Below are 22864 nucleotides of genomic sequence, written 5' to 3' on the forward strand. Positions count from 1 at the left end.
TATATGGATGTTTCTTCAACTATGGCCACTGTTGTGTCCCTGGGGTTGATTTTTATTAAAATATATATTTAACTTTTTGTCAGTCGTGGCTCGTCTGTAAGGGCGGAAAGAGCCGCACCGAAATCTTCATCCAGAACATAGACCTATATATATAAACTCTGAATTAATAATACATTATAAATGTGTTCAGCATTCTGCAACACATATTTCTCGTATTTTCAAGACTATTTTAAGTCGTAAAGTGAGCAGGATATATTAAAATGTATAACGTGTGGCTTCTACTATGCGGTGCGGACAGTGCCTTACTTTTATTATCTTACATAAACCTCGCTTCAGACCGCTTCAGTTGTGTGTATGTTTATCACAGTTATGTTCAGTTAGTTTCTGTTTTCATGGACTTTTAGTTTGTTATTTTCAGTCACATGTTCCTTTGTTCAGTTTCCCGCCACTCTTTTGTTTTCATGGTTACTCATTTAATCAGCACAGGTGCTTATCATTATTTCATTATTTGGCTTGTCCTGAAGTTCTTCCTTTTCTTCTGTCTGATGTCACGTTTGTGTTCACTGCCATCGCTTGAACCCTTTTCCTGTGGATTATTATTAAAGCGTCGTGTGGAACTTTATCCATCCGTTTGTCCTCTGTTTGTGCAAACACCTGTGTCTATATTAGTTTGCTTCAGGTCTGTAACTAGTGTGCATGTGTGTTCTTCCTATGTGAAGTAGCGTATAAAGTGTAGTTCAAACGTGCTCATGAATATGATATAGTTCTGTTTTGTTTGGTTTATGTTTGTTATGAGAAGAGACATGACTCCTTTTGTCACTGGAATTCCTCCACAACTTGTAACATTTTAAAACAACTTCCAGAGGCAATAAATACTACATTAAAGGGAACCTATTATGCCCCTATTTACAAGATGTAATATAAGTATCAGGTGTACCCAGAATGTGAAGTTTCAGCTCAAAAAACCCCACAGATCATTAATTATACCATGTTGTAAATGCCCATTATTGAGTGGAAGAGAAAACATGCTGTTTTTGTGCTTGTGTCTTTAAATGCAAATGAGCTGCTGCTCCGCCCCCTTTCCAGAAGAGGGCGGAGCCTGTACAGCTCGTGCCTCGGACACTCTGACGGAAACTAAAACATCTGTTTGGTTTTGATTATAATCTAACGCTCACGTGACGTTGCAGTTCTTCATCATGACAGTGTATTATCTGCATGTGTTTTAAAGCCGTATCAGTCTGAACTTCTGATATATGGTTTTCTGAGCGCACACACACACCCGAATCACACACACAGAAAGCCGGATGTCAGACGGAGTATTAAACTAAGTTCTCTTTCACGTCTTATTGAGCTTAAACTGTTAAATACACACAAGGTTATGTCAAAAACACACAAAGTTCACATAAACACAGTCGGTTATGTCTGTGAATGTAAACAGCAGGGAAAGAAATCGCATGTGTGTATTAGATCTGTGTATTAAAGTGACAGCAGCGTAATATACAGAACCTACTGCTATATATGCTGTTAATATGAATCAAACAACTAATGCCTAGTTCACACTACATGATTTTAAGCCCGATTTAAGCCCGATTTGCAAGTTAACGAGCTCGCCGACAGGTCAGGCTGTAATCGCATGCAAATCTGCGGGTGATCCGCGCTCGCCAATCTTTGAGTGTGAAATACTTAACGACGCATCAAAACCCCTCGCTGACACATCGCCGACGCCAGAAAAATATCTAGCATGCCAAATATCTGGAATTGTCGGCCGACTCGATAGCCTGTGGTGTCACGTGTCGCGACGAGCAACAGCCAATGATCATCTTGTTATGATATTACAAAAGCCCTTTGTATTTGTAACCATCGTTGCCAAACCACAACAGGCAGCTGCTTTTTCATTATAATGTTTTACTCACTTCCAAATCTCTATCTGACAGACAATCCCTGCTGCCCGCGTGTGCTTATCCATCCGTTCACCCATATTCTTTTTTTTTCTTTCGGGGTTCTAAACAGATCATTGCACAAACAATATAGGCCTATATATATATATATATACCAACAATTTTGTCCCGCCGTCCATTTGCCATTGGAATGCGCCAAGACTTGTTGTCAGCTCCTGTAGTGTGTAAGCCCCTGTTGCAGAAGATTTACGTAGTGTCACATAGTCTGAACATCACAACGACTTCAAGACTCCAGAGCAAGTCATGTAGTCTGAACAGCACAGCGATCTGCCGACGTTTAAAGTTGTGTAGTGTGAACTAGGCATAAAGCAAACAGAAAATCACTCACTGCTCTCGACTGAATAACTTTAGTAGCTTTAATAAGAATACATTGAACGCTGCTGTTAAACGCTCTGGTGAGGAGATGAACATGCGCACTGTGTTCAGATCACTGAGGGGCGGGGCCTATGCTATTAGGGCGGAGTCTGTCAGCAATGGTGGGCGGGGCCTAAGCATATGAGACTTCACAAATGCTAGAATCTGCAAACGGCTTGTTCTGAGACACTCCTTATGATTTATGTGGATTGAAAAAAGAGGAGTGTGTGGATTTGTATCATTATAGAGTGGTTGTGTACACACACTGCAAACACATTCATGTTCAAACACCATGCAAATGAGAGTTTAATGTGTAGGCTACTTAAAGCCTGTCAATTAACATTAGAGCGCCACCCTCAGGCTGAATAACACATCCACTGCCAAAAGTGTCCAGCGATTACAATATACAGCGTATCAAATGTTTATCATAAACTGGCAATAAGACCCAGAATCTGCTCATCTTAAATATACAGTCAGGAGCCGCTACTGCTTTCTGTTATATGAAGATCACATTACAACTCTGGGAAGTTGTTTACCTTCATGCCTTCATCATTTATATTTCATTATTTTCTCACTGCTTTTCTGTATAGATTTTACAGCTTTACCCTCGTCCCAGTATTTTACCATCAAGCTTGTTTCTTACCTTACTGGCAAATTGTTAGTTCTTGTTCTTGTTCTTGTTCTTGTTTTAAGGGGGAAAAAAATCTATATATTTGTAATATTGATGTTTGAAGACACACTTCACTGAAAGCAAAACTACAGGCTCCAGGAGAAGCGTCTCTGATGAAGAACACGTGAAGCTCCTGTTAACTGGGAAATGTTGTAGCTTGACAAATAGACCGGTCACCACAGCTTTGTACAACAACTAGTCTTTCCCTACGCTAACTTCTCATCTCAGCGTGTTTTTTGTTGATTCATTCCTCTACACCTGCTGGTGTAAACTGCCCTACACACACACACACACACACACACACACACACACACACACACACACACACACACACACACACACACACACACATGCCAGATGGAGCGGGAGTCTGACGATCAATAAACTGTTATCAGGCCACCCAGTGAGTCCAGCGCTGGCTTTGTGCTCGTGTGTTTACATCTCAAATCTTTAGCACACACACACACACACACACACACACGCACACGCACACGGTCCTTGAGTTGTAGCTCATCACTCTTTCTCTCTGTGTTTCACTTTGACTCTTGACCTTGCTTCTCTCTGGAAGTGGTATTTTCTCCGAGACGTTTAGCGGAGCAGAAGTGTGAGACGTGTGATGGATGCCGGCTCTCAGAAATGCCTTTTACCTTCTGCTGTTCAAGATCTCACTGTTCTCCGATTACTGAGGAACTTCACGCATCAGTTCTACAGCAAAATATCAGATTATTCATGAGCTTCATGTAATTCATGCAAACATTATGAATCTGACTGTTAAAGAGCTTGTGAAATAGCTGATGGATGACCACCTGCACTGTAAAAAAAAATTACATCCCCAAGTCAAAAATTTCAAGTGACCGATAATATCTACATTTTTCAATTAGTCTGATGTATTATTTCTCCTTGAGCCAATGTTAACAGACTATTGCACCAAGAATTTCACTTGGGCCAATTGAAAAATGTAGATGTTATCGGTCACTTGAAATTTTTTATTTGGGAGGGTTAGACATTTTTTACAGTGTAACACTGCCTCATGACCGTTTGCTGTGGAGAATTGCTGATGAATTCATAAGAAGTGCATGGAACAATCTTATTTGTGTGTCTTTGTCCAGTGTGATTGTGTACGGCTTCATCGGGTTTATAGATGGAGCTTCATGCTTTTACTGTTTCATACAAATCTTCCCTTTCATATGAGTCAAACTGATGAGGAACGCCTGTGACCGTGTGGCTTCACCTCATTATTACGGCAAGTTGTGATGTTTCTTTACCAAGAGTGAGAGCTGTATTTATATATGAGAGTCTATCCCTTAACTGAGTTACTGCCACACTTCTGTCTGTCGTGAACCACACACATGTATTACAGCAGTTTCACCATGTTTGATGAAACCAAAATGTTTTAGAGACGTTTTATCAACTGGCAATTATTCGTCACTTCTTAAAATCCCCTCATTTACTGAACATTGCCTCAAAATTACCACAATAAATACAGTGAAAAGCGTGTGTTTGATGTATTACTGCTAACTTTTGTTCAGCTAATATTATTAATAGTCACCTTCTGTTCGTTTCGATTCAGATGTGAACAGTGTCACTTTATAAAAAGAGTGATATTTTTATCTCACTGGAAAAGGGTTTCTGCAAAGTGATTTGGCTTCGGGAAACACACACCTGATAGTGTTAACAAAAGCAAACACGAGACAAACACGTTTGCTGAAGCAACCATGACACTTTAGCTTGTTATTTGAGAAGGACCGTGTCATGTGACCAGGATATCAGAACCACAACCGCTCATGTCATTCATCATTCAGGCGTCTCTGTGAACAGATGTTTACTGATGTTTGAGAGTCGAGCATCTCTATGACACTGTGAATCTATTGGAGTAAGAAAATATGATTAAAATCAATGTTACTTCTCATTTCTTTGCAATTGTTTATGTAAATTACTAGCAATTTCTTAGTAAAAATAGCTTGAACGATAACACTGAGGGGCAAATTCACCAAACAACCACATGCTATTGCAAATCAAGCAGCTGTCTTACTGACTTATTCACACACACACACACACACACACACACACACACACACACACACACACACACACACACACACACACACACACACACACACACACACACACACAGAAATAGCACTGTACCTTGAGTATTCAAATCAAGTCACTGTCATTCATTTCCATGCAAACATGCCCTTATGTAAATTAGACTCATTACTGTTATTTATGCATAAAACTGAATGTTATTTGTCTAAGTAACTGAGCATTTATCTGAATGTGCACTTTCCAGCGATCATGACGCCATTAAAGCATCAGATGATGGAGAAGCGCGCCATAACCATTCATCTCAAAGAGATTATTCAGATGTTCGTGCGCCAGCACAGATTTTCGGGCACGTTTGCACCGCTGTCTGATCTGCATATTTCAATTAGTGAATCAGGTGCTGAACGCTCGCAAATAATTGTGCATGCAAATAATTACTTAACTTTACTAAGCAATCAGACGCACATTTCCCTGTGCTGTCTCTCTCAGGTCCCATGAAAGCAGAATTCTCATGAATAAAAGTTAATTGATAATTAAGGTGACTAGATGACCCCTGAATGGTTTAAAGCCAAGATTTGTTTACACTTTGTTTACACTCCAAAACGAGGCTTTTGTAGAAATGTAAGCGTTTTGGTTTCCCACAGAACAGTTGTTAGTGCAATGTTTTTTTTAGTTCACCCCAAAAATGTAATTCTGTCATCCTTTGCTCACCCTCAAGTTGTTCCAAACTTGTAAGAATTTCTTTGTGCTGAAAATAAAAGATGATATTTTGAAGAATGAATGTCTTTAACCAAATAGTTGCTGGTCCCCATTGACTTTCTTCATACTATGGTAGTCAATTGAGCCCATCAACAATGGTTTTGGTTGGCAACATTCTACAAAATATCATATTTCATGTTCAGCAGATGAAAGAAACTCATACAGGTTTGGAACGATTAAGCGTGAGTAAATGATTTTTGGGTGAACAAGTCCCTTTAAATAACCTTTTTCCAGAATCATGGAACCATTAATGCCAATATACCATTTGGCTGAAGAAACTTTTGTTTCTTCAGCCAAACAAGCCAAACTTTTTGAGATATCAACCTCAAATTTGGAACACAACTTGTATATCTTTATGGCTTTGATTTTCTCACCGTTTTAGAGTAAAAGGTTTTGAAAATGTATATTTCATATAAAAAATAAAAATAGTATTTTTGTGCATTTTTCATAACAATACTTGTAAAATTCTGATTCTTTTTTTAAGTTCACTTTTTAAAACTTTTCTTACTTCAGCAATAATCTGCCAAGTGTCGTCTTTGAAAAGAGATCAAACTTCAGTCTGTCGCTCTGAAACATTCAAGATTTACCACAGTTTAAGATGGAAATTTCATTTTCAGGTCTACGCTCAAAAAGTGTATAAATGGATTATAAATACAGCGTAAATATAATTTAGTATAAAAAATAACCTAAAAATACTAAAATATTACATAAAAAAACATTAAAAAAAAACATTATCAAACTAAAATATAGTACATTCATTTCATTAACAAAAACAAAACAAAAACACATTTAGGTTAAGAGTGTACCTCATTTACATGTATGCATTTGGCAGACGCTTTTATCCAAAGCGACTTACATTGCATTTCACGATACACATTTACATTCTTATCAGTTCTTGCCTTCCCTGGGAATCGAACCCATGACCTTGACGTTGCAAGCGCCAACACTCTACCGTTTGAGCTACAGGAAAGCCGCCTCACAGTGAATTCATGCAAAATTTGAGAAACTTGAAGCGGACTTCTTCTCGGGCGGAAGTTTTGGCCCTGGAGGTTTGCAGTGGTGGTCTGTGGGTAATGTCAGAGCGGGGCACTGTTCATATGATGTGAGCTTTCAAGGATTACACCACTGTTGCTCTTTTCTGCGTGACTCCCTTTGAAAGGAATCAATTAGTCACATTAACCTGATGACAATGGCATGAGATCCGTGGGCATCTACAGAAGACGAACAACACTTCCAAACATTCCCTTTGTGACTCCACAGGGGATTCGTCTGAAATGTTCGTCCAGGCCTGGAGTGATTGCTGAGCTGGACAAGCAATGGTTTTGCAGCTTCTTAACAGTCCCAAGAATGGCCGTGATAAACAAACGCATTAGCGGCTTGGCAGAGTTCGAGAGCTTTCGCTGGAACCTTTAAGACTCATGTTTCACCATTGTCTCGCTGCCCACATTGAATGGATTACAAATCAACTCTTTAGCTTCTTAAGTAAATCACAGCGGAGTGCGGTTGGGAATTGTCAGAGAGCGCATGCCACGATTGCAAAGAGGATGACATCTCTGCAGAATTACTAAGAGTGCTGTGAAAGGAGCATTTGTGTTCTGCACCAGATTGTTCAGCTCGGAGCAGAGAAAGAGTTTAGAAAGACAAGAGATGGTCGGACAGCAGGCGTCCGAAGAAGAGCAGATAATTTCCACAGAAGCAGAGCTCAGCTATAAGCGCCTAATCTTCACTGCTCAGGGAATACAAATGATCTGGTAATCGTCTGCAACCTTGACACGGAGGAGGAAGGTCACGGTGTTGCTTTTGCTTTATGAAGGTGCAGTATATAATTTGTGAGCCAGACGACATGGACTCCTGAGGGGCTGCACATATTTATTTTGCCCTGTTGATCAGATTTTATTACAGTATATCTAGCCAGGCAAACATCACTATTACTGCTAGTCATACTCAGCTAAAGTGTATTAAAGGCCTGAAGTGCATTGGATCGCGCAGCTTTGTTTGATGCATTGACGTAATTTCCACTGAAACAGGAAGCTAAGGCCGGACATATTGATTGGCTCCTCCCCCTTTTCTAATAGCCAATAGCGTTAAGTTTACCTCACGGACTGCAAGTCGTACTTGACAGCACCATGGAAGCAAATCCTAGCGCTGATGATACATTGGATTCAATATTAGAGGTGTGAATAAATTCTAGCCATTTCATTCTTAACCAACGTACGGTTGGAAAACAGAATAAATCTTGAGCGTTTGAGCAACCGAACACACATCTCTAACACATATTGCTCAGTGGCGTGTCAACGCTTGCTTTGGCCAGGTGGTGTTTATAGCGGAGGGGGTGGAGCTACAGATTCTAGAGAGCATTTGATTGGACAGAAGATGTGATGAGAAGCTGAAATAACCTTAAGGCTAACATATTCATACTAAAAGCTAAACTTACATTTTGATTTCAGTGGGCCTTTAAAGTTAAGCATGTGGGTCATCCTGTGGCGTTTGTGCTCCAGACGTCAAGGATTCCTCAGATCATGTGCTGCTGCTTTACTAAGTAATCAGATGCACCATTTACTCCTGCTGAAAACAATCCCACGGACGCTCACTGAAGAAGAAGCATTTCAAAACGTTGAAATGCTGCATTAACTAACCCCAGAATTACTGGGACATAAACTGCATGTACGAAAATGTAATATATGTAAGGGATAATCCATGGCTTGGTGTGCATTACACACGTTTAATGGAGGATATGGAGGCCTGGTGCAGTGCATTACAATGTGTAATGCACACTTAGCATTAGATTATCCTGCTTATACAATGGTCATTTGTAAATGACACAAGTTATTGGTGTTTGCAGAGCAATATTTGTCCACAGAGATAAAAATTACAGTTATTTTTGTCAGTTAGATCTTTAGATTTAGCATTCTCCCTGCTTTAAATCAGACTCAGAGCGCGGTAAGATACACTTATTTGACTTGATTATGTATTTATTTGATTGATTATTTGATTTATTTGAATGAAGGTGTGAAAGAGAGAGACTGTGTGTGTGTGTGTGAATTACCTGCATCTGTGCAGTATCTCTCTACAAATAGTAAAGCTGTGACATAAGTACTTCAAAAACAGCGATGTTACCCTCTTGTTGCTGAGTTATACAGTATAATGTAGTGAAGCTATTTTTTTATATTTTTTTATCAAAGTCGCAAGACAGTGTTGAAAACTAATTTCTGTGTTACTGAATGTTTCTGTATGTATGTGTGTGTGTGTGTGTGCAACTACCTGTGCATTAAACGGTTTTAATGCACACCTTCCAGACAATCAGAATCGAGTATTCAGACAGACCATGGTATTAAACAGTGTATATGACAGTCAAGGTTGGGTATCGTAAAAAAAAAAAAAAAAATCAGCAGCCTAAACGAACTTTTGCCAGTGGTTTTAATAAAAATACCACAGCAAAAACAACTCATATAAATTTCAAACATTATTAAAGACTAGAGTAAACAGTCAATAATTAAATACGTAAGTAAACAAACTTGCAATAACACAAATATATACACATAAATACAAATGAACAAAGTTCAGGTAAAGAAATTGAAATCAAATGTAATCAGATGTAAAATAACACTGCATAGCATTGACACATAGTCTTTTTATAGATTAATTTTATAGAAAATATAGATGAATCCTTATTAAAGTTATGAAGTGAAGAGCAGTGAGTGATTTTCTCTTTGTCTTTTGTGTGATGAACATTAATGACAGACAGCATCAGGAATATTAGGCTGCTGTCACTTTAATAGAGAATGCACAGATCCAATATACTGACACACTTTATCTTCTTTCTCAACTGTTTACCTTCACGTAAGACCAAACTGATTGTGTTTATGAGGATATTTCATCATCATTTTGTGTGTATTTGTCCATTAAAGCGCAAGGAGAACTCATTTCTGTATTTGTGCATTACTGTGTTCTGTTTTGCGTCTTGGGTTTGAATGGTTTACAATGCACATTAAAATGCTCAGACAGGAATCGATATGCATGTGTGCCTTATCGAATCTACGGATCTTGGAAATTTGGAACCGGCTCTAAAATGGGACCTGTTCTCGATGCCCAACCCTAAACGCAGTTATTTTTGCTGGAAAAGTGTTGTCATATGATATAATAATGTAGTAACGTCCATGATAAATGAGTTATGCTGCGGTCTACACTGAAAGTTCTCATCTGTACACAGTTTAGTTTAATGCTGCATAATCTCTAGCGTTGCCTCATGGTGAGTGCCGTCACACGGCCAGCTTTAACTGTGTGCGGTGAACAGAGCGGCCAGCGGCGGTCCGGGTTTGATGCCACTCCAGCGGTCTCAGTCAGCGGTCCAGAATTAATTGGGAATCATTTCCTACCTACCAGCTGTCGCCCGAAGAAAGTACTAAAACTGGCATGGATGATGCACAGGCTGAGATTCGGGCGCGTGACCCCAGCAGGAGTTTTCCCCGACTGCGTTCCTGCGGCTCTGGCGAGAGTGATCCAGACTCCAGCAGCTTTCCCAGTGCCAGCTCAGGGAATCCACGGGGAGTGGGGTTTTAGACTTGGCTGGAGAAACTTTAACATATTCTATGGGATAGTGTGGACCGCAATGCGTCCAAAATGCTTTACAAACATGCTGTTCCGTCACTGTTGTGCTATGCGCATAGCAGAGCGAATATAAACTCATTTTACTTTCATAATGTGAGATCAAAACAGGAAAAAGATCAATCTGCAATTGACTGAATGGTGAAAATTGTCTTTGGATGAAAGGTGGATGAAAAATAAAGAGGGATTGGTAACAATTTACTATAAGATTCATTAGTTAACATTAGTTAATGTATGAACTAACAATCAGCAATACATTTGTTACAGTATTTATTAATCTTTGTTAATGTTAGTTAATAAAAATACAGCTTTTCATTGTTTTCAATGTTAGTTCACGGTGCATTAACTAATGTTAACAAAGACAACCTTTGATTTTACTAATGTATTAGTAAATGTTGAAATTAAAATGAACTAAGATTAATAAATGCAGAAGAAGTATTGTTCATATTAACTTGTTCATGTTACCGAGGGATTGACGGTGTCAGAAAAGTGATGGTGATTGTAACTCTGATCGCTCTCTCTCTCCAGATGAGGGTCCGTGCAGGAGGACGTACTGTGGCCGGGGTCGGGAGTGTGTGGTCAGGAACGTGACGGGCCGGGTCGAGTGTGTGTGCCAGGAAAGGTGCCACACTTCGTTTGTTCCCGTGTGTGGCTCGGATGGACGTTTCTACGAGAACCACTGCGAGCTGTACCGCACCGCGTGCCTGCAGCGGAGGAGGATCTACGTGGTCCACAGCAAAGACTGCTTCTTCAGAGGTGAGTGATCCTCACTGTAGTGCTGGAGATACACCAGTCCAATGCTCATGTATGATCAGTGCTGGAGATACACCGGTCCAGTGCTCATGTATGATCAGTGCTGGAGATACACCAGTCCAATGCTCATGTATGATCAATACTGGAGATACACCAGTCCAATGCTCATGTATGATCAGTGCTGGAGATACACCAGTCCAATGCTCATGTATGATCAGTGCTGGAGATACACCAGTCCAATGCTCATGTATGATCAGTGCTGGAGATACACCGGTCCAGTGCTCATGTATGATCAGTGCTGGAGATACACCGGTCCAGTGCTCATGTATGATCAGTGCTGGAGATACACCGGTCCAGTGCTCATGTATGATCAGTGCTGGAGATACACCAGTCCAATGCTCATGTATGATCAGTGCTGGAGATACACCAGTCCAATGCTCATGTATGATCAGTGCTGGAGATACACCAGTCCAATGCTCATGTATGATCAGTGCTGGAGATACACCGGTCCAATGCTCATGTATGATCAGTGCTGGAGATACACCGGTCCAGTGCTCATGTATGATCAGTGCTGGAGATACCGGTCCAATGCTCATGTATGATCAGTGCTGGAGATACACCAGTCCAATGCTCATGTATGATCAGTGCTGGAGATACACCAGTCCAATGCTCATGTATGATCAGTGCTGGAGATACACCAGTCCAATGCTCATGTATGATCAGTGCTGGAGATACACCGGTCCAGTGCTCATGTATGATCAGTGCTGGAGATACACCGGTCCAGTGCTCATGTATGATCAGTGCTGGAGATACACCGGTCCAGTGCTCATGTATGATCAGTGCTGGAGATACACCAGTCCAATGCTCATGTATGATCAGTGCTGGAGATACACCAGTCCAATGCTCATGTATGATCAGTGCTGGAGATACACCGGTCCAGTGCTCATGTATGATCAGTGCTGGAGATACACCAGTCCAATGCTCATGTATGATCAGTGCTGGAGATACACCGGTCCAGTGCTCATGTATGATCAGTGCTGGAGATACACCGGTCCAGTGCTCATGTATGATCAGTGCTGGAGATACACCAGTCCAATGCTCATGTATGATCAGTGCTGGAGATACACCAGTCCAATGCTCATGTATGATCAGTGCTGGAGATACACCAGTCCAATGCTCATGTATGATCAGTGCTGGAGATACACCGGTCCAATGCTCATGTATGATCAGTGCTGGAGATACACCGGTCCAGTGCTCATGTATGATCAATAACAGTCTGTTCACATGGTGGTTAATTCCTCTGCTATTTTTCAGTGGATCAAATGTTCAAATTGAGCTTTATCAACAGCATCTGTGCTTTACCTACATTTATGGGAAAATTAATCTGTTGAAACCACACATGCGTTAAAATCTTATTCTCTGGGTGGTGGTCTTATAAATGTGTTAAGATTCAATTTTATACTTGTATATTTAATCCTAAAGTGCCCCAGTTATGCTTTTTCAGAGATTCATTTTCATGTAGTGTGTAATAAAGCTGTTTGTGAATGTAAAAGTTCTGCAAAGTTTCAAAGATCAAAGTGCAGATAAATGTAGTTATTGTCTCCCGAAAGGAAGAAGTGAATGTGAACTGCTGAAACGAGTCGTCAGTAATTCAGTCTCACGTCCTGCTTGAACCTGCATAGGTTTGTGACAAATTTGCATAATTCCAGCTATAGAGCTGTGTGATTAATCGTTAATATCGCAATCTCGATTCAAACACTCACATGATGTCAATAACAACGATTCGCTTGTGTTTATTAAACCTTTGAGAAGTATGATCATGATGAACATGAGAGAGAGCATTTGTCATGTATAAGTACCAGCTCCACAATCAGTCATTATCATCAGTAGCAGCTCTAACGCTAGTATCATCTTCATTGGCTGGCCGTGAACAAGGTCTAATTTGCTCTGCCCTCAAACACTGTAGTTATAGCTGAGGCATGACATAGTTTGGTTTGTGTTGTCGAAATGTCGAGAATACGCTGTTCTTTGCTGCCAAAGCAAATCAACTTTGATGCACTTCCAAAGGATAAGGGTTCATGCTGGAATTCTGTTAAACCAAACTGCTCATATCACTGTGTATCAAGCACTGAGGAAGATCCAGAGCTGAAATTCAGATATGCTAATCGGTGTTTGGTAAGTGGACCAATCACAACAGACTGAGCCATCTGACCGATCAGAGCAAAGTAGACCAATCACAACATACTGGGCCATCTGACTGATCGGAGCAAAGTAGACCAATCACAACATACTTGGTCATCTGGCCAATCAGAGCAGAGTAGACCAATCACAACACACTGGGCCATCCGACCAATTAGAGCAGAGTAGACCAATCACAACAGACTGGGCCATCTGACCAATCAGAGCAAAGTAGACCAATCATAATAGAGACTGGGTCATCTGACCAATCAGAGCAGAGTTGGCTTTCAGAAATTAGGGATTTACTGAAAGTGATTGAGAAAAAAACTGATGCTGCAATGTGTATTATAAGAAATGTTAACTGTTGACCTTGGAAGCATGTAAACCTATCGTAGGAGAACTCCAGAACAAAACTAGGAATCTTTAAAATAGCATAATAGGGGCACTTTAAATATATACATGATATACACAGAACAAGTCATAAAACATGCATCATATCTCAAGCTGTGAGGTTCGTGACCATAAATAATGCAGATATGCGTATGAACATGCCCTGCTGGAAAACCCAGAATAAGGTATGTTTCACATGCTGGGACCAGCAAGGGGAGCGAGAGACTGGTGGAGCTGAGAGAACAGCCAGACCAGCACTATACCAGCTCAAACCAGCTCAAACCAGCACTATACCAGCTCAAACCAGCTCAAACCAGCACTATACCAGCTCAAACCAGCTCAAACCAGCACTATACCAGCTCAGACCAGCACTATACCAGCTCAAACCAGCTCAAACCAGCACTATACCAGCTCAAACCAGCACTATACCAGCTCAAACCAGCACTATACCAACTCAGACCAGCACTATACCAGCTCAGACCAGCAGACACCAGGAGTTCATGCTGGTTTCTGCTGGGCTATTCAGCAGGGCAGCTGGAGGATTTCAAAGCAAAAACATCTAATCCAGCATGACTTGTTTTCTGTGAATCTTGACTGTCATGTGATCATCTCCAGACTGCACATGCGATGTGACATGTGTCCATAAGCTGTAGTTGTGGCACTGCGAGGGGAATATTCCTCGTCATAAGACGGTCAAGGTTTATGGTCTCTAAATAAATGAAGGTCATTCTAAAGCACTTGACAATGTTCCACCTCATAAATAATAATAAAGCACTGTGCCTTTGTGCGCAGCTGAGGCGTGCGGTCTGATGAGATCCAGCAGTTTGAGCTGTAAAGTATTTCACATCAAGAAGGGAAAGAATAACCTCAACAAACAGCGCAAGGAGATGCAGCTTTAATCCAATTTACTGAGGGCTGGGAGAACAGGAGACGCTCACGTAAGCAGCGTCACTTTGAATGTCACGGTGGACTCGCAAATTAATTCCAGCATGTGTAACCTGAAGGAAAGAGACTCTGGTGTGTGTGTGTGTGTGTGTGTGTGTGTGTGTGTGTGTGTGTGTACGTTATGCCGTGTGTCAGGGGTTCTGCTGCATGGTTTTAGGGTGATCTGTAATCCTGAAGGGTTTTAGAAGAACTTTATGGAGTGATATCTTTAGTTCTGACTTTATATCTCGCAATTCTGACTTTATATCTCGCAATTCTGACTTTATATCTCGCAATTCTGACTTTATATCTCGCAATTCTGACTTTATATCTCGCAATTCTGACTTTATATCTCGCAATTCTGACTTTATATCTCGCAATTCTGACTTTATAACACGCAATTCTGACTTTATATCTCGCAATTCTGACTTTATAACACGCAATTCTGACTTTATATCTCGCAATTCTGACTTTATATCTCGCAATTCTGACTTTATAACACGCAATTCTGACTTTATATCTCGCAATTCTGACTTTATATCTCGCAATTCTGACTTTATAACACGCAATTCTGACTTTATATCTCGCAATTCTGACTTTATATCTCGCAATTCTGACTTTATATCTCGCAATTCTGACTTTATATCTCGCAATTCTGACTTTATATCTCGCAATTCTGACTTTATAACACGCAATTCTGACTTTATATCTCGCAATTCTGACTTTATATCTCACAATTCTGACTTTATAACACGCAATTCTGACTTTATAACAAGCAATTCTGACTTTATATCTCGCAATTCTGACTTTATATCTCGCAATTCTGACTTTATATCTCGCAATTCTGACTTTATAACACGCAATTCTGACTTTATATCTCGCAATTCTGACTTTATATCTCGCAATTCTGACTTTATAACACGCAATTCTGACTTTATATCTCGCAATTCTGACTTTATATCTCGCAATTCTGACTTTATAACACGCAATTCTGACTTTATAACAAGCAATTCTGACTTTATAACACGCAATTCTGACTTTATATCTCGCAATTCTGACTTTATTTCACGCAATTCTGACTTTATATCTCGCAATTCTGAGAAATAAAGTCAGAATTGCGAGATGTAAACTCGCAATTGTGAGATAAAAAGTCGCAATTATTATTATTTATTTATTATTCAGTGGCGGAAACAAGCTTCCATACAGAAACCTCGCACACTGAGTCCAATGCGTATTAATTAATCAGTTGTGAAACAATTTGCTAAACAATACAAAATGGAATCTTCAAGCAGTGAGGATGATTCTGCTGTCCTCTCTCTTCTTAAAGGTCTCATATTCTACACCTTTCTGAAGTTTTATTAAATGATGAATTAACTGTTTACTAATTCTTAACTAATGATTAATAGCGTGCAGTTTTTATAAAGTGTTACCCATTATGTATGTCGGGTCTGGGTAAGAAGTGATTCGGGTCGGGTACAGACCCCCAGAAAACCTCTAGCTCAGATTTCTCAAGATATTAACGTCTGCAATCAAAGGCCAGAGATCTGCATATGAACTCAAACATTTCTCATCAAACTTCCTTCACAAGCCGCTACTCACAATCATTTCACAGCTCATTCACAATCATTCTGCGATCCACAGTCATGTTGTAGCTTCAAAATATAACAATTAAAACAGAAAATTGCGTGTTATAAAGTCAGAATTGCGAGATATAAAGTCAGAATTGCTAGATATAAAGTCAGAATTGCGAGATATAAAGTCAGAATTGCGAGATATAAAGTCAGAATTGTGTGTTATAAAGTCAGAATTGCGAGAAATAAAGTCAGAATTGCGAGATATAAAGTCAGAATTGTGTGTTATAAAGTCAGAATTGCGAGAAATAAAGTCAGAATTGTGAGATATAAAGTCAGAATTGTGAGATATAAAGTCAGAATTGCGAGATATAAAGTCAGAATTGCGTGTTATAAAGTCAGAATTGCGTGTTATAAAGTCAGAATTGCGAGATATAAAGTCAGAATTGAGAGATATAAAGTCAGAATTGCGAGATATAAAGTCAGAATTGCGTGTTATAAAGTCAGAATTGCGTGTTATAAAGTCGCAATTGCGTGTTATAAAGTCAGAATTGCGAGATATAAAGTCAGAATTGCTTGATATAAAGTCAGAATTGCGTGATATAAAGTCAGAATTGCGAGATATAAAGTCAGAATTGCGTGTTATAAAGTCAGAATTGCGAGATATAAAGTCAGAATTGTGTGTTATAAAGTCAGAATTGCGAGATATAAAGTCAGAATTGCGAGATATAAAGTCAGAATTGTGTGTTATAAAGTCAGAATTGCAAGATATAAAGTCAGAATTGCGAGATATAAAGTCAGAATTGCGAGATATAAAGTAAGAATTGCGTGTTATAAAGTCAGAATTGCGAGATATAAAGTCAGAATTGCGAGATATAAAGTCAGAATTGTGAGATATAAAGTCAGAATTGCGAGATATAAAGTCAGAATTGCGTGTTATAAAGTCAGAATTGCGAGATATAAAGTCAGAATTGCGAGATATAAAGTCAGAATTGCGAGATATAAAGTCAGAATTGCGAGATATAACGTTTTTTCTTTAATATTTTTTCTCGCAATTGCTACTTTATATCACGCAATTCTGACTTTATAACACATAATTGTGAGTTTATATCTCGCAATTCTGACATCTTTTCTCAGAATTGTGAGATATAAAATCCAATTGTAAGGGGAAAAAAATACTGACTTTTTTATTTATTTTTATTTATTTTCATTTATTTATTTATTTATTTGAAAAACAAAAGGGACAGTACATATTAATGAACATTTTCGCAAATGTAAATATGTCAGATTATAGCCTTAAGCTAATTTCCATCTGCAGACCCCCTGGCAGGTTGGTGTTACACACAAATGAATAAATACATACAGATACACTATACACTACACTACAGATAAGGACAAGAACAGTGATCACATCATGTTAGAACAAACAATAACAACAAGAGTGGACAACAAAAGACATATAGAAAACAGGAAAGCATCTGCTGTATTGCACAAACCACAATTTTGCACATGCCCTGACTGACCTGATATTGCACTCACCCACATTACACTGACCCCTATTGCACAACCCATGTTATACTAACTCTTATTGCACAGCCCGTATTACACTGATAATTGTATCACTTTTTGTAATTTTTTTTACAAATAAACAATTTTACCTCAGAATAGTTTATATCTCACAATTCTGACTTTATATCTCCCAATTGTGACTTTATTTCTCAGAATTGCGACTTTATATCTCGCAATTGCGACTTTATATCTCAGAATTGTGACTTTATATCTCGCATTTGCTACTTTATATCTCAGAATTGTGACTTTATATCTCAGAATTGCGACTTTATTTCTCAGAATTGCGACTTTATATCTCAGAATTGTGACTTTATATCTCGCATTTGCTACTTTATATCTCACAATTCTGACTTCATATCTGGCAATTGTGAGAAAAAAAGTCAGAATTGTGAGATAAAAAGTCGCAATTATTATTATTTATTTATTATTCAGTGGCGGAAACAAGCTTCCATATTTCTGTGCGTCACACATTTTTAGAATGACGAATACAAAAAAAAAAAACGCATACGAAAATTTTTGACTCAGTGTGCAAGGACCTTTATACTGTAAACGGCCACACACAGTTCAGCCCTTTATAAAGGTAATTACTAAAGAAATAAAAGGGTTCAATCATCTGTCGGTCTCGCACAGACGTCTACGAACAGGGCATCTCTTTGTTCAAGCCTGTCATTGAACTGAAAGACTCCTCCTCGGGTCACTGTTCAGCTCAACTTTGATCCCAACACTCTCTCTTACATTCATGAAGCAGCATCAACACACACTGCTGTGGAGAGGCATCTCTCTTCTCTGTGGGCCGCCGGAGCGCCACAACAAAGCGTACGAGTGTTTGACTGATGCCCGGCGCACAGCGGGACGCCCGCCGTCTACACACCGGAAGGTGTACAGATGAATCTCTGCGGGGTCGAGGGACGCTGGGAGGCGTTTTCATCGCGTCAGTGACACAACTAATGATCGCTCACAGTCGTGGAGATGTGTAGTCGCGTGTATTCAGTATATAAATGATTTCACAGCGCTGAGACAGAACTGTAAACTCAGATGAACCTCATGAAATCCTGTCAGGAGCATTTCCAGCTCATCCCAAAATAAAGATAAAAAGTATTATTTAAAAATATATATGTGATTGATTAGCTCAGGATTGGTGTACTTCATGCCGCCTTCACGTGCCGTCGGAAATGTCCTACTTCCCACTTCTGAAGTCGTAATTATGGATTTGTCAGGTCCAAGTGGTTTGTTGTTGGAAAGAATAAGGAATCATGGAGGACGGCGAGTTCATACTTGACTTTTTCTTGGGGAAATGTTATTTTAGACCAGACCTGGGCATTGTACGGCCCACATCAGGCCCTCTGGCTATCCTCGTCTGAGGTATTTGGTAAATTAGAGCTGGAGTCCATTACTTTTTTTGTGTGTGTTCAAAATGTACACAAATTATATATTGAGCGAGTACATCATGAATAGATTTTCCAAAGAGGTGTTTTTGTCTTTTCCTGAATCACTATGGGACACCTATAATCAGTGTTTATATCTGGACTAGTTTAACCGCTGCAGAGTATAGCCCAGTGCCTGCGTGACCCGTCATAGACATGAGAGAAGTAGATCCGGCTGCAGTGTTCTTCCGCCAGACGCATGCAAATCTGTTTATTAACCGCTAGAGTGCCAAAAGTTATGGACTGCTGCTTTAAAGTCAAGGCAACTGATTTTTCTACATAAATGCCAACACTGGGGGCATTTATTGCTTTTTTATATAGTTCATGTGATGCTGGTCTAGCAAATACTTGCTTTTTTGTATGAAGTTGTGATGCTAGTTTTTGAAACAGCAAAAATTGCACATTTTCAAAACTGTTTTTGTGAATGTTCATGAAATAGTGATATAATTGTGTGCTCCACATTTTCATTTCATCATTTCCTGTTTTTATTTTCTTAATTTTTTTTTTATATATATAAATAGAAATAATATACTGGGCAGAACTGAGTTAAGTGTATTGGTCCGGCCCTCTACATGTGGCCTCTTGGGGAAATTAATTGCCCACCCCTGTTTTAGACCAACAGAAAGAAGAAATAATACATGCAAATCAATTTTGATAAGATGTGAGTTTTTTTTTTTGTGTGTAAATATCAGTCGAAATAATTAATAAAAAAATAATAACTTTTTTTCTTATCTGTAAAATCAATTTATTAATTATAATGCTATAACGGTATTTCCCTTTAATAATTAATGCATTTTTATTTAATTTGTTTAAGGTTCAAGCTAAAAAATACACACATTTATTTTTTTACTACATAATACAATTTTGGACATTCTTAGAAATCAGATCTCAAGTTAGAGGACATTTATGTAATCCACAATCCATCTCTATATACCTGAGAGAGTCAGCACATTACTCACACCGGCAGACTCTCATATGGAGATATTATTTCACTAATTCTTATGCTTATAGATATTACCATTACTGATATTCACAAGTATGACGGATGGGCTGGAAAAGTTACGTATCTGAAACATGATCATATTTGCATGTTAATCTGTACAGATCAGTATCTCAGGGATCCATACTTCTATTCACACGTGCATTCATATTTATTCATAGTTTATTTGTTATTTTTAATATTGTTTAGTACAACCAGTCAGCCAGAGAGACATGATTTTGCTATTATTAATCACAGAAATTAACACTTCTTAATATAAATGCACCATTTCAAAATGTGTGTGTGTTTTTCTTTTGATTCGGACCTTCTCTGAAGATAAGTAGGTTTTTAACGACTTAAACACGGCCAACGACTGCTGATCTGACAGAGTGCGGGAGGTTATTCCACAGTATAGGACCGACTCGAGAAAACACTCTGGCACCTTTACGTTTAAAATTTGTTCTTACAGTCACAAGCAGATTTAAATGTTCCGATCTCAATGACCTGGACGGAATGTATACAGACAACGACTCAGAAAGGTATGGTGATGCCAAATGATGTAGGGCTTTAAAAACCAGGGCCCGGTTTCCCAAAGCGTTCTTATCTCTAAGTAGTTCTTAACCTATTCCTTAACCTCTCTCTTAACCTTATGGGACGGTTCCCGAAACGTTCGTACGCTAAGTATATCTTTTGTAAGTCACACTTTTGTAAGGTTGGTCTGGACCACTCTTAGCTTTACCTTATCACTGTTGCAGGTCTATATGAATATAATTCTGAAGTTTTAATACACCCAGACAGTGTTCAGTTAGGCTAATTCAAGTGTTTCCATGCAAAGAATAAAATTGTCATTACACTGATTTTTTTTATTTATTCTATTATTATACAATATTATTAATTTAATTAAAACGCTCTTTTAAAGGCCAGTGAAAGCATAGGCTACTGTCAGTTAAGTCCTATTCGGACGCTAATATTGTTTCTCATGGGCTCGTCGTATTTTAAACATTTACAGGGGTGAGTCGGTGATTTTAGTGCCGTCCGAATCCATAATATCAGTGTTTTTCTCACGCAACCCACGTAAAAATCCCTGGCCAAATTAGTACCTTCTGTTTTTTGACAAGCAGGTCGTGTGGTGATATAATTGCCGTCTGAATCCACATCTCTGAGTTTACAAGAGATTCAAAATTCACGGTTTAAATCCTTTTTGATCACTGCCGAGCACCGTACGCAAGATGTACACTTTTATTACTGAAATGCTGGAAAGTATTTACAAGAACAATATTTCATCGCAGCTCCACCTCAGCGAACAACAATGGGAAAGAGAAGGCACGTACATTTTTGAAAAGGTTATTGTGGCAGCAATATATGTTACAATTTTAAAATATGTAGGCTAGGTTATTATAGGCTATTATAGTTTGGATTATTTTTTATAATATCCAATTATCATAATAAATGCAATTTCAACTATTTCTGAAGTGCTTCTCTAATAAAGAACACCGCTTTCTCACATAAACAGCCCCTGCATGAGAGAATAATTGATTCTCGAGTCATCGATTTCAGCCAATTCAGCACCATCGCCACGGACAGCACCGGGTAACGTCTCATGTAAGAAGGTATATCTTAAGCAGCTTTCTAAGGTATAGTTCAGGGAACACACTTAGGAACATAAACAAATTTGGTAAGATATATCTTTCGAGTCTTCTTAGCACGCTAAGAGTGAGCGTTATCGGGAAACCGGGCCCAGAACAGTGATCTTGTAATGCACTCTATACTCGACTGGCAGCCAATCTAAGGGTCTCAATAAAGGTGTAACATGATCTGTTCTCTTCGCTGACTTAATCAATCTGGCTGCAGCATTTTGTATGTTTTGCAAGCGTGCCAGAGCTTTTTTTTATCAATCCCCGCATACAGTGAATTACAATAATCCATTCTAGAGAAAACGACGCAGAAATAGCTCTCTCAAAATCTGTTGGAGATAAAAATGGTTTGTTTTTTTTGCTAAGAGCTTTAAGTGAAAAAAATGTGATTTAACCACAGAATTTATTTGTTTATCCATTTTTAGCTCAGAATCCAAGATAAAACCAAGGCTTTTAACCTTTTAGGGGGGGGGGGGGGGGGGGGGGGGGTAATATATCTTTTAGTTGCTCGGACACTAAGTGGGAATTGGGGCCGAAAACTATAACCTTAGTTTTCTCTTCATTGAGTTTAAAAAAATTAGCTGCCAACCAGTCTTTCACCTCCTGAATACAAGCTAATAGGTCACCGAAAGTATTACTATTTCACTGTTTTACCGAAAAATAAATCTGTACGTCATCCGCGTAGCAGTGAAAAGACATATTGTGTTTCCGAAAAATAGAACCAAGAGGTAGCATATATAGAGAGAATAAAATAGGAGCTAAAATCGAACCCTGGGAAACTACTGTAATAACTGTATAACAAATTCAACAACTTCTTCTAATGAATCTGTTTGAGATCCAATTAATGCGAGATGTTTTGCTATAAATTACTGGCATCTGAGGACTATTGCTCATCTTTCTCAGTTATTTTGCTTTATTTCCAGATTCACTCATAGACTTCTATGATTCTCACACACTAGAGCTCGTTCACACACACACACACACACACACACACACACACACACACACACACACACACACACACACACACACACACACACACACACACAC

At 39.0% G+C, this 22864-nt stretch overlaps 1 protein-coding gene and 1 long non-coding RNA gene across 3 annotated transcripts in view; one reads left to right on the forward strand and one right to left on the reverse strand.

The window, feature by feature from the left end:
* Positions 1-22864, forward strand: part of fstl4 (follistatin-like 4) — a 268104-nt gene that overhangs the window by 89464 nt on the left and 155776 nt on the right. For both annotated transcript variants that reach the window (XM_082141263.1, XM_082141264.1), the window contains exon 4: positions 10921-11148. In XM_082141263.1, coding sequence (XP_081997389.1) covers positions 10921-11148 — 228 coding nt within the window. The remainder of the gene's footprint in view (positions 1-10920; positions 11149-22864) is intronic.
* Positions 1-22864, reverse strand: part of LOC309478004 — a 244168-nt gene that overhangs the window by 13473 nt on the left and 207831 nt on the right. The gene's annotated exons all lie outside the window — the stretch shown is intronic.

The sequence above is a fragment of the Leuciscus leuciscus genome, assembly GCF_965113295.1.
Source record: "Leuciscus leuciscus genome assembly, chromosome: 16".
Lineage (NCBI taxonomy): Eukaryota > Metazoa > Chordata > Actinopteri > Cypriniformes > Leuciscidae > Leuciscus > Leuciscus leuciscus.